The 13,077-nt window shown below is 46.2% G+C and overlaps 1 protein-coding gene across 3 annotated transcripts in view; it reads left to right on the top strand.

Moving 5' to 3' along the window:
• Positions 1-13,077, top strand: part of POLR1A (RNA polymerase I subunit A) — an 85,027-nt gene that overhangs the window by 27,639 nt on the left and 44,311 nt on the right. For all 3 annotated transcript variants that reach the window (XM_057742059.1, XM_057742058.1, XM_057742057.1), the window contains exons 13-14: positions 5,061-5,315; positions 9,744-9,935. In XM_057742059.1, the coding sequence (XP_057598042.1) occupies positions 5,061-5,315; positions 9,744-9,935 (447 nt within the window). The remainder of the gene's footprint in view (positions 1-5,060; positions 5,316-9,743; positions 9,936-13,077) is intronic.

Here is a 13,077-nt window from a genome sequence, read left to right as displayed (position 1 = left end):
TGCCTGCTTTGTTTTTTTTCTCGTGTGTAAAGTGAGGCTTGTGTTCAGGCTCGCGGGATTATTGGCGTTTTGCTAGGAGCTGTGTGAAAGATGCAAGGGAAATCAGGGTGTATTTTCCACAGCTTATGGTGAAGCAAGGCAAACACGAAGTGATCTTCATATTAACTCAACTCGCGCGTGTGTGTGAAACAGTCTCACAGTAGGACGTTTAGAGAGAAAAATTGCGAGAGGAGAGCAGAGTGGGGTCAGGTGGTGTCAGGGCCCACTGCACGCTCCGTGCTGTGTTTTGCCGGGCGCCATGGATGAGATTCTGCTGCCCTGGAGTGGGCAGCCTGGGGGGGGCCAGCCCCAGGGGACGAGACCGTAAATGTGTCACCACCGCTGAGGGGCACAGTGGACACAAGGAAACAGCGATGGGGACGGGGACTTTACCCACACAAAGCTGGAGAAGAAAGGAGGTGGGTGGGCAGGGCGAGTCTGGAGTCATCAGGAGGCAGCTGAGGGCCAGTGGGGGGCTGCAGGGGAACCGAGGGTGAGAGCAGGGAGTGTTGAAGGGGGAGAGGTTGAGGGGCTTGGCGGTAGGCTGGGTGTCGGGGCTACAGAAGAGACAAGGAGAGAAGGAAGCATGGTTTCGAGTGTCCGGAAGGAGGTGCATCTAGGCCCTTCTGACCTGAGGTGGTGGTGGAGAATCTAAGGGCCCATCTCCCATAAAAGATAGAAATGTGGGACTTAGATGAGGGAGCACAGAGTTAAGAAATGAAATTATTGGGAATTCCCTTCCAGTGGTTAGGACTCGGCACTTCCGCTGCAGGGGTGCGGGTTCAGTCCCTGGTCGGGGAACTAAGATCCCACATGCCTCTCGGTGCAGCCAAAAAAAAAAAAGAAAGGAAACAAAATGATCAGAGAGTTAAATTCTTGGAGCATGAAGTACAATGGAGAAAAAAGGGGGAGGGGCGGGCAGGGACCTATGGGAGCAGGAGGCAGGTGGGGGAGGGAGGGTAGGTAGGAGGGAGAGAGGGCCGCTGGGCTCGCTCTTGGTGGGGGTGGAATTCTTCCCTGTCAGGACCAGCCCCAGAGTATCTTTGCATCTCCCAGAGGCACTATGTAGGTGTTTGTGGAATTAAATATGAAGTTTAAGAAGAGTGAGGAAACTGAAGGAAGATGCGTCACATTTGTCCAAATGAAGTTCACCTGTGACCCAGGAGAGCCATTTGAACAAGGTGGAAGAAGCCGGGCTCCAGAGCCTTTGTGATGACACAGTGAAACAGTGGCTTCATCTACGACTGGAGCAAAAACAGAAGGATAAGGGGTTCCTGACATTATTGGGGTGTGAGGATGAGGCAGATGCACAGGGGAACTTCCTTCACGTGGCCTCGTTACGTGTGTGGGGTCTGGGGTGGGCTTTGGAGAGGGGGCAGGTTGGCCTTACTGCACACGCGGGGCTGCTCATGGGAAGGGATGGAAGTGAGTTCTCAGCTGCCGGGAGACTGAGTGAGGTTGGCCCAGTCGCTTGTCTCCCGCCTGAAGTTCACATCCTGAGGGCACCTTCCCTGCCCTCTCTCCCAGCCCCATCTCTCAGTGTCCCATGGGTACAGGCCTCTTTCTCCCCTTCAGGCCTTGAACTTGCTGTCCCTGCTGGGAACATTCTGTCCTCCCCCAGGCTCTCCAGCCATCACCCACTCGTCCTTCAGCAAAGCCCTCATTCCTCTAGGGCAGGGGTCCACGGACTTTGTCAGCCAAGGGCCGGGTAGTAAAGATCTTGGGCTTTGTGGGCCGTGTCACATGGTCTCTATTGCAGCTGCTCAGCCCCGCGTTTGCAGCACAAAAGCCGCCCCAGCGTGCAAAGCAAATCGGTATTGCAAACAGCTCTAGTTACAGGAACAGGTGGCCTGCAGCTTGCCGCTTTCACAACTTGTATGGGGTCCCCCTCACCCTCACTGCGTTGTGTTGTCACACCGTGTACCCCCCATCTATCTGACCTCGAGTTCCTAAACCCCGTGAGGACAAGGGCAGGGTGTTCTGCCCTCCCGTCTCCCAGCACCCAGCATGTAGGAGGCACTCAGGAAGCCCCTGTGGACTGGGTGGGTCCAGGTTGAGGTGCAGGAGGCTCAGAGGTGCGAGGGCCACATTTGACCTGAGGATGTGGCCCCAGGGCAAAGACAGGAAGGGACCTTATGAAACAAAAGTGGTCCTTATATCAGGACCTGGGGACTAAAGGTGATTCTCTTTAGTTTCCAAAATCTCAATGGAGGAGGAAGTGGCCAGGACGGGCAAGCCTCGTTTCCCAGCTCAGCTCTTTGGCTCCGGGTCTGCCTCTGACAACTCTGACCCGGGCACTGGGGCACACTAATTTTCACTGTGGTATTTATTTAGAGACGAGAGAAAGGAAGAGCCTCAGGTTTGGGTTGGCGAGGGGAGCACCCTGTGCTCCAGGGCTTCTGTTTGGATTGGCAGTGCCTGCCAGACGGGCCTGCGAGCCTTCCCAGCTGCAGGGTTTGCTTACGCTAGAGGATGTCTCGAATTTGCGAGGCTCAGATCTGACGCCCAGCCTGGGGTTTGGGGCCCAAGCAGTTTCTCCCTTGAGAAGCTAAAGAAATAGACCTTGGAAGTCAGCTCAGGCTCCATGATGTGCCCTGGGCAGCCACTCACAGGAACCCTCAGGTCTCCTTGGAAACGGGACGTGGGGCGGCGGGGGGTGGGGGGTGTGGAGGATGGGCTTGAATTCCTTGAGGAGCAGAAAGACTGACTCCCTGCCAGCCACTTTTAGGACTGCCTTCTAGAATTTAGGAGTTTGCTCCCTGCTTCCCGGAGTTGGAGGAAACTCTCAGCCCAGCTGAACAGGAATGAGGGGAGGCTGGAGGGGGAGCATGTCTTGTTGACCTCTAGCCTCTCTCTGTAACCAGCTTTCTGATACAACTCCGTAATGTGAACGACACAAGAAGAAACCAGACTCAGAGTAATTTGTTTCCCCCAACCTGTTATCTGCTGAGTAATTTAGGGGAGACTTGAGGTGGGAGGAGGCCTCACTGAGTCTCCCTAACCCCTCTGGACTGCTAAGGGCAGCCCGCAGAATGCCTGCGGCGGCAGCGGCCTCATGCATTTGTTTGTTGTTGTTGTTGTGTTGTTTTTTGGCCACGCTGCCTGGCTTGTGGGATCTTACTTCCCCGACCAGGAATTGAACCGGGGCCCTGGGCAGTGAGTGTGCAGAGTCCTAATCACTGGACCGCCAGGGAATTCCCATGCATTTGGTTGTTTTTGGTTTTGTTTTTTTAATTTTTTTTGGAGTATAGTTGATTTACAATGTTGTGTTAGTTTCAGGTGTACAGCAAAGTGAATCAGGTGTACGTATACATATATCCACTCTCTTTTAAGAGTCTTTTCCCATATAAACCATTACAGTAGAGTTCCCGGTGTTATACAGTAGGTCCTTATTAGTTGTTTATTTCATATGTAGTAGTGTGTATATGCCCATGCATTTGTTTTTTATTTATTTTATTATTTTTTTTGCATTGGATTGCCATATATACATTACTAATAAGAAAAAAAGTATCAAATTGTACACTTTAAACATATGCAGTTTATGGTAAATAAATAAGTAAATAAATAAAATAGCATCTCTGTCCATCATTAGGAAGCCCAATAAGTAATATAAGGTAAGCTTAAGGGCCTTATACCAAAGTCAGCTTTGTTGGAGGAGGTGTTCTGTCAGGCGACCATGACCGATGGCATGCCTGTTATGGGTAAGGAACAAAAAAGTGTGAACAGTGGTCGTCCTTCAGGAGTAAAATTACTTGTGGTTTTCATTCTCTTAACTTTGTTTGTATTTTCTATATTTTTCCCCACAATAAGCATATCACTTGGGCAGCTTTTCATGCTTTCTTTAGAAATAGTTGAAGATGTTTTAAAGAAATTTGATAGAAGTAGTACACGCTGATTGTAACACGAGCATCACTAAGACGTATAAAGGTAAAGATGCTGATCTGTGCCTTACTCTTCTTCCCGTGTGCCCCTGCCCCTGCCCCTGCCCCAGGAGAGCATAGGATCAAATTGGTGAGGATCTAAGTACCCTTTTCCCTCATGTGTATAAATACGTAGAGTTGGGTTGGGTTTTAAATTGCCTCATCCTGTCACCTTAGGTGGCACCTGGATTGTTTTTCTTTTACTGGAATGCATTATTGCCATCACTTCAGGACTGGTGTAGGTTTAAATCATCCTTTTTCATCATGACATAGTATTCCATCGTACATACCACGACGTAGCCACTGATGCCCCTTCTGCGGGGCACCCGGGTGTTTCCCAGTTTTTGCCACTGTTAACAGTGCTGTATAAACATACACATTCATAGAACCTTGTGTTGTTGGCACCTTTTTTGTTCTGAGAGGCCAAAAGGAAATGAGTTTTAAATGTTCTAAAATCTATTGTGAAATTGCTTTCCCGAAGGACCATGGCAATTTAAACTTATTAATTTTTAAGTGCAATAAAACACTTTCATAGAGCATAGAACTGAGAATCAAGAACCCTGTGTTTCAGTCCTGGCTCTGCTGGATGAGGTTGGGCAAGGATTTCTGAAACGTGGAATTCACATTTCAAATAACGTACTCAGATATGGCCTTGGCGGGGCTTCTGGAGGTGCACCAAGTCCTTCCGAGCCCAGGAATTTCACAGTTATGTGTGGATATGCTGTTTTCACACGTGTCCGTTTCTTTCTTCAGATTAATTATCAGAGGAGTTCAAACTCCGGAAAGGTCACGCATCTCTGAAGAAGACAGAGATGACTGCTTAGGGGCCTGTAGCCTCGTTGGCTTATACCCCTGAGCCCAGAGCCAGGGCAGGACCGTGCAGGGCCAGCAGCTGGTTCTCAGAGCACCAGAGGGGCCTAGTAGCTATTTCTCAAAGATTTCTAGGGTTTCACTCTGGACTAAAAGTTCTCCCTTTATTTAGTTGCCTAAAACCTGAGACGCACAGAAGCCACACTCAGCCTGGGCCATGGTGAGCCCTTGGAAGAGCAGCCACCATGCTGAAGCTGCCGCTGCTCACCCTGTTCTCCGCCCCGCCCCCAGGTGTGCCGGCACGTGAAGAACGGGGATGTTCTCCTCCTGAACCGACAGCCCACCCTGCACAGGCCCTCCATCCAGGCGCATCGCGCCCGCATCCTGCCCGAGGAGAAAGTCCTGCGGCTTCACTACGCCAACTGCAAGGCCTACAACGCCGACTTTGATGGAGACGAGATGAACGCCCACTTCCCCCAGAGCGAGCTGGGCCGGGCCGAGGCCTACGTCCTGGCCTGCACAGATCAGCAGTACCTTGTTCCCAAGGTAGGTCTGACCTTGAGGCCGCTCTGTGGTTGTCACCAGCGCAACTTGGCAGTTCAGGTCCGGGCCCTCGCCAGCTCCTGGAGTCAGTGGGTGGCTTCAGGGCAGGGGCACGTGGCACAGAGGGTCTTGGCTTCTTCTGCATGGGGTCTTCAGCCCTCTAGCTGTTTAGACAGGGAAAGGTTTCTCTCTTGCTGCCTTGTAAGGTGTCAGGAGAGACGTAACAGTCCTCCCAGAAAGCCAGGTTTAGTAGCTGCGTAACAGGTCTCGTCTTCCAGACTGTTTGGATTCTACAACATATTAGCCTCTGGCAGGCGTTGCATCCCAACTATGAGGGTCCCCAAAGTCCACAGATGATCTGATCCTTTGAGTCTGGACGAGCAGGAGTTTTAAGAGACATCTTAACCCCAGGGGTCCAGATGAAATTCCCCTCCAGCCCTTGAGGAGTCTCCTCTGTGAATCCCTTCCTTTATAAACCGTTTGTGTCACAGTGATTCACAGTTACATGTCATTCATTTGGGTTGCAGTGTGGAGTAGTAATAATAATAAAGAACTATAGTAATAATGAAGAACTAGTAATAATATAAAGAACTGCCGTTTGCCAAGCACTTTTTCAGTGCCAGACACTGTACAAAGCACCTTGGAAGCCTCTCATCCTCCCCACAGTCCTCAGAGTAGGCGCTGCTAATGTCCACATTTACACATGAAGAAATGGTGTAACTTGCCCGAGGACACAGTGCTGAGGAGGAAGAGGAGGACGGGCCAGGAGCTCCCAGATCCTGGTGGCTTTTGTTTTTTTCCCTGTGATGCTACAGCCCTGCCACCCTTGCACAGAAGAGAGGGAGACCTCTGCACCCAGGAAGCACCAGAGGCTGCCCGAAGATGTCCCCCATCGATTAGTAACCTCTCCTCCTGGGAACTTCTCTCCCCTGGTCAGTCCCACCTGCGGAATCGGGCTGGTGGCCAGGGCCCTAGCATCCCAGCCTCTTTTCCTACCAGACGCACCACTGTGGCTTCGAACTGGACCCAGTTACTTGAATATAACTTTCTTTCCCTTCTCCACTCACCGTAGCTGGCTGTTGATTAGCGAAGGGGCTGACAAGCAAGAGGGCCCGCTCAGGTCCCCCAGAAATTAGAAGAAATAATTTGATTAATTTTTACTAACAATTTTACTAATAATTAGAAGGAAATAGTGGACTAATTTGCGAATTGGCTTTTTGTCTTTTTACGTAAATAATACCAGTCGTAGCTGTGATGGTGGTGGCAGCAAAAGCCACTCTCCCTGTGCCTCAGGCACTGCTGTGAGCAGTTTGCAAACATCCTCTCACTTGTTCCCACAACAGCCTTAGACACAGGTGCGATTTTCAGGCGAGGAAACACCGGTGAGTGACTTGCCAGCCAGTGACGAAGCTGGGACTTGAACCCAGCACTGTTGACCCGCAAGCCCGTGCGGTCAGCCTCGTGTGTTATTAGCCATCTTGCCAGGCAAGGCTGGGCCTGGTGAGGGCATGTGGCAGTAAGTGGCTCCCAGGACTGCACCGGCTCTCTGGCTCTCTAAAGGGAATGTCACATTTCACCACGGGGAACACTACCAGCGGGCAGCAGATTTTTTTGCCAGCAGAGTGACCTCTGGACGTTAGCCTCATGGGGAGCTGGGGTGCTCCGAAGTTCTCAGGCCAATGAACTTGAAGGTTCTATACTTGATTTTGATTGAATAAGGTAAAACAGGGGACTTCATTGCTTACAGCATGTCCTGCAAAGGGCTGGACTATTTAAATCTAGGTGTCCCTCATCACGTGCTCACCTGCCTGTGAGTTTTAGGTCAGAAGATAGGCAGAACACAGGTAAATAAGCTTACATCAATAAACTAATTTCTTAAAAAGTAAAAACAAAAAAAAACACATAAAAAAACCACTTCTAGGGGATGACCTGAGGGTTCATTTTACTTTCAGACTTTTTTTTGGGCACCCTGTGCTGCTTGTGGGATCTTAGTTTCCTGACCAGGGATTGAACCCACGTCCTCAGCACTGAAAATGCAGGGTCCTAACCACTGGACCGCCAGGGAATTCCCTCAGAGAATTTCTTTTGTCAGAAGTAAAGAGCTTTTGATTCTTGATAGATTTTGTTTAGTCCTCAGTGTAAATGCCAAGGGGTAGAATCCTTTTTTGCTAACAGTTTTAAAAATGAAACATGTACTTTGGTGGCAAAGTCCTAAGAGGACAAGAGCTGGTTTTCTTAAGCCATTTTTGGGTAATTTTTCTTGGTGTGTCTTTATCACCCTTTGCTTTCAGTTCTCTTTGTTTGTAATTCCATTTCTTCTCTGTTTCCAAGTTCTCTTCTGTTTGCTGTATCTATTGAGGGCCAGTGCTTTGTGGAAAGTTTTTTTAACAAGGCTTTAGACACAATTTCCTGACTTTGGCATAGTCAGCTACAAAATTCAAGTCACAGAATATCCTAATTCTCTAAACATGCTGACCGAAGCATCAATTGTAATGTCATTTTGCTGTGATATTAAGTGGAATAGGATAGCTGACAGTTATCTGGGTTTTTGATTCAGAGATGGTCTTTCTGATCCTAAGCAGATTTAGGTAATTCAGAATTATAAGTAGACCCTTAGTAAATTGCTTTAATCAAGGATTCCTCCCTAGAATTCATGATTATTGCATTGAAAGCAATTTAACCATTAAGGTAATTTTCTAATCATGGAAAAATCTGGGTGGAGAGAAAAGGCATTGACTAGATCCCGTAACTTGTAATTGTGCTCTTTAAAGGAAAAAAACAAAAGGGAAAATCTATATCTGCCCCTAAAGACTGTGGTATGAGTCAAATGCCTAATACTGTTCTGGGTTTTTCCCTTAAGTGAAATAAGACCTTGTCTTTGGAATAAGTCGCAGGGTATAATTTTTTATTCGCATGTATAACTCAAAGCCTTCATGAGAAGGGCTGCATCTGATTCTGCCTTCCATCTGCAGCACCTATTCAGCTCATCTGTAATAATTATCCTTGAGTTTATGTAAAGCCCATTGACACAGCATTGAGACTGTTTGACACACATCCTTTTTAGCCTTGAATTAGTGTGTGCGGTTAAATTCCTGGCGCTTCTCCTTGGCTACATTCGTGAGTTCCTTAGTAATGAGACATGGCCATAACATTGGACAGTATTTAACAAATAAGCAAATGATAACAATCTTTAGATCCAAGGCACAGATTTTTCTCGAGTTCCCATAAACATTGAAAAGTTTGCAAAAACTACTTCTTAAAGAATGTTGGTGGGAGCAGCTCTTTTTACCTTAGTGTGCCTTACGTTACCATGAATGCAGACCTGCAGGTAGGGTTCAGGAGACCAGGGATCAGAATGCCTGTGAAAAGATGAATGTACCCACCCAAACTGGGGCTTTTATAAAAGCCCTCGTTTTGGCATTTGGTAAATAACAGCCTACTGAGAATACGTGCTCCATTGTGAAGAGACACTGACAACAGGCATTCTTTCTTTCTGCAGTCACGCACGTCAAAGCCTCCCCACAATCCTCTTGAGGAACCTCTGCCCAAACCCCTCCCTTCCTCCACTGGCTGACTCCAAGTCACTCCTCAGGCCAAGCTGCATCCCCCCCCAGCGCCCCACAACCTCGCAAAGAGACCATTCCTGACCATCCTCTCCCCTCCCCCGCCCCACCCCTGCAAATCTGTGCAATGACCCATCCTGTTATTTTCCATCATGGCATTTAAAACTCTTTGTGAGGGACTTCCCTGGCAGCCCAGTGTTTAAGACTCTGCGCTTCCACCGCAGAGGTTTGATCCCTGGTCAGGAAACCTTATCCCACAAAAAAACTAAATTAAATTTAAAAAAATAAAACTCTTTGTGATAGTGTTATCTATCCAATCATTTGTTTAATGTCTAGCTCTTTCTCATCACGAAGGATCGTCTCTGTTTGGGCCATTGGAGTAGATCGAAGGTCTAACCCAGTGCCTTAGGTATACAGTAGGCTCTCAATAAATATTTGTTGAATGGATGAGTGATTTAGAGGAGAACCAGGCCAGAAATGTGTGAAAAATACCAAAGCATAAAACCAGAATATAAAAACAGGAACACAGCTAACAGCAGCCAGACCATATTTATGCATAAATGCCAGAAATATGCCAGAGTAACTAGAAGCAGATGGGATTATGGAGGGAAGGCTAGGGGGCCTGGATGAGTTTGAAGCAGTTTTGATACAGAGCAGTGAGCAAAAGGCAAATGTGGGAGCCAGTCAGGAAGCCCTGGTCCTATGCTCTGGGAGGCCCAAGCACTGGCTGATGCGGCTGCTGGACAGGACAGTACGGGGGTGTTAGGGAGGGCTGTTGCTAGTGGGTGGTTCCGAAGCACAGGATTAGGAATTAGAATGTGACTTCATTTTTTTTCTTTGTTCTTCTCGTATCTGTTTTGGTTTGTAGGATGGCCAGCCGTTGGCAGGGCTGATCCAAGATCACATGGTTTCGGGTGCAAACATGACCATTCGAGGCTGCTTTTTCACCCGGGAGCAGTATATGGAGCTGGTGTACCGGGGACTCACAGACAAAGTGGGACGTGTGAAGCTCTTGCCTCCTGCCATCCTGAAGCCCTTTCCGCTGTGGACAGGAAAGCAGGTAATTAGGAGAAAACAAATGGTGGATACAAAGAAAGGAAACAGGCCACTCAGTAAAAAGGTTTTGTTCCCTAGAAAGCCCAGGCCAGAAACAAAGGGCAAAGCAGACAATAGTGTGACTTTCTCTTTGGTGTGGTTTTTGTGTGGGGAAGGTTCTAAGGGAGTGTCTACCAAGCATAGACTGCATAGTTTCTGTCCTTCACTTCTAACTTAAACTGGGTGTCCTCATATTCCAGATGTGGCAATAGGCAGTGGTGCTGATGGTAGCAGTGGTTATGTTTGTGGGGAGTGCTTCAGATATGTTATCTTACCTAACCCTCACAACCAGCCTGCAACACAGAGACCACCATTATCACCATTTAGCAGGTGAGGGTAATGAGGTGTGGGGACGTTGTTACATGCCCAAGTCCATAGGAAACAGAGTTGGGATTCAAACTCAGGACTTTCTCACACCCAGAGCGTCATACTAATACTTACTCAGTTATGTGATCTTGGCTCTGTGGGCCTCAGTTCCTCATTTATAAAACAAAGGGGTTCAGGTTCATGAGCTCTAAGGTTTCTCCCAGCTCTGCAGTTCTTTAAATCTGTGGACCTGGGACTCGACTGGTTTTTAGTTATTAAACTAATTCGTATTCTGGGGATAAACCTTACTTGGTTATGAGATGGTATTTGCAAACCTTTGGTTTAGATTTTTTTTTCATCAGTGTACATGAGGGATTTTGATCTGTGGTTTTCTTTTCTTATAATATGTTTGCCTGGTTTTAGTATCACGGTAACGTTGGCTTTATAGAATGAGTTGGGAAGTATTTACTCTTCTTCAACTTTCTGTAAGAGTTTGTGTAGCATTGATATTGTTTTTTCCTTAAATGTTTGGTGGATTTCACCAGTGAAGCCATCTGGACCTGGAGTTTTCTTTTTAGGAAGGTTTTTTTTTAAATTAAAATTTCTATTTCTCTAACACATGTAGGGCTAATTAGGTTATCTCTTTTTTCTTGGATGAGCTTTACTACTTTGTTTTTTCAAGTAATTTCATCTAAGTTATTGAATTTATAGGCATAAAGTTACTCATCATATTCCTTTCCTTTTCTATCTGTAGAATCTGAAGGTGGGTCCCCCCTCTCGTTTCTGATAGTAGTAACTTGTGTCTTCTCTTTTTTTCTTGATCATTCTGCTTAGAGGTCTGTCAGTTTTATTGTTCTCAAAGAACCAGCTTTTATTGACTTTCTCTATTTTTCTGTTTTCTGTTTCACTGATTTCAGATCTTTTTTATTTCCTTTCTTCTTTTTACTGCGGGTTTGATTTGCTCTTCTTTTTCTAGTTATTTAAGGTTGAAACTGAAGTCACTGATTTGAGACTTTTTTCCTTTTTTATTATTGGCATTTTATATATAAAAATTCCCATAAGCATGTTGTATTTTCATTTACATTCACACTTATGAATACTTGCTATTTTCTCTTTATTTTTTTGACCCCTGAGTTATTTAGAAGTATATGATTTAGTTTCCAAATATTTGGGGGTTTTCCAGATATCTGTATTTACGGATTGCAAATTTAATTCCACTGTGGGCAGAAAACATACCTTGGATAACTTGAATGCTTTTCAGTTTATTGAGATTTGTTTTGTGACTTCGAATATAGTCTGTCTTGGTAAATGATCTGTGTGTCCCTGAAAATAATGTGTGTTCTGCTGCTGTTGGATAGAGTGCTCTGTAAATGTCGGTTAGGTTCAGGTCTACTGTATCCTTGCTGATCCCTGTCCTTCATTTCCTAAGGTCCATCTTGTTGAAAACCGCTGTCTCATATCATGTTTCATGTTCACGTCAGCTTTTGTTGTTACTGTTTTTGTTTCTGGTGGATGTGAAATCCGGTCACTATTGCTTTATCCTGGCCAGAAACACAAGTTGATTTAACAGAATAGATGGGAAATTTTGCAGTTTGAGATTAAAAGCTATAATTATGGATAGTTTAGTTCAGGGATTGGTAAGCCTTTTTTGTAAAAGCCAGATAGAAAATATTTTAGGCTTTGCTGGTCATACAGTCTCTGAGTTACAACTACTCAACTCTGCCATTGTAACGTGAAAGCAGACACAGACAAGGCTTAAATGAATGAGCATGAGCGTGGTTCAGTGTAACTTTATTTACAAAAACAGATTGTGGGCCAGATTTGGCCTATAGGCCGTAGTTTGCTAGCCCCCAGATTAGTTGGTTATATGTATTTGTCCACTTATCATTCCTATTTTTTAAAATTCTTTCTTTCTTTTTTTTAATAAGTTTATTTATTTATTTATTTATTTATTTATTTATTTATGGCTGCATTGGGTCTTCGTTGCTGTGCACGGGCTTTCTCTAGTTGTGGCGAGCGGGGACTCTTCGTTGAGGTGCGTGGGCTTCTTATTGTGGTAGCTTTTCTTGTTGTGGAGCACAGGCTCTAGGCTTGTGGGCTTCAGTAGTTGTGGTACACAGGCTTAGTAGTTGTGGCTTGCGGGCTCTAGAGCGCAGGCTCAGTAGTTGTGGTGCACAGACTTAGTTGCTCTGCAGCATGTGGGATCTTCCCAGACCAGGGCTTGAACCTGTGTCCCCTGCACTGGCAGGCGGATTCTTAACCACTGTGCCATCAGGGAAGTCCCTATTACTTCTTTTTTATGTGTCTTTATTTTGTAAGCCATCTCAAGTTATCTTGGAAATAAAGGGATTTTAAGTCTTAAGTAAATGTCCAGAACTTATTAGAATTTTGTTTAAACATAAGCAGTAGGACTTCCTAGGTGGCACAGTGATTAAGAATCCGACTACCAATGCAGGGGACATGGGTTTGATTCCTGCCCCAGGAAGATACCATATGCCGAGGAGCAACTAAGCCCATGAGCCACAACTACTGAAGTCCACATGCCTAGAGCCCATGCTCCGCAACAAGAGAAGCCACCGCAATGAGGAGCCCGGGCACCACAATGAAGAGTAGCCCCTGCTCACCTCAATTAGAGAAAGCCAGTGTGTAGCAGCGAAGACCCAACGCAGCCAATAAAGAAATAAATTAATTAATTAATTTAAAAAAAAGATTATAAACATAAGCAGTGAGTTCAAAGTAGAACCAAATAGTGAACAAAGACTATATATCTAGACTACAAATATGTTCATTCCCTTCAATCT

This window comes from Hippopotamus amphibius, chromosome 7 (genome assembly GCF_030028045.1).
Source record: "Hippopotamus amphibius kiboko isolate mHipAmp2 chromosome 7, mHipAmp2.hap2, whole genome shotgun sequence".
Taxonomy (NCBI): domain Eukaryota; kingdom Metazoa; phylum Chordata; class Mammalia; order Artiodactyla; family Hippopotamidae; genus Hippopotamus; species Hippopotamus amphibius.
This window is presented reverse-complemented; position numbering and strand designations above follow the sequence as displayed.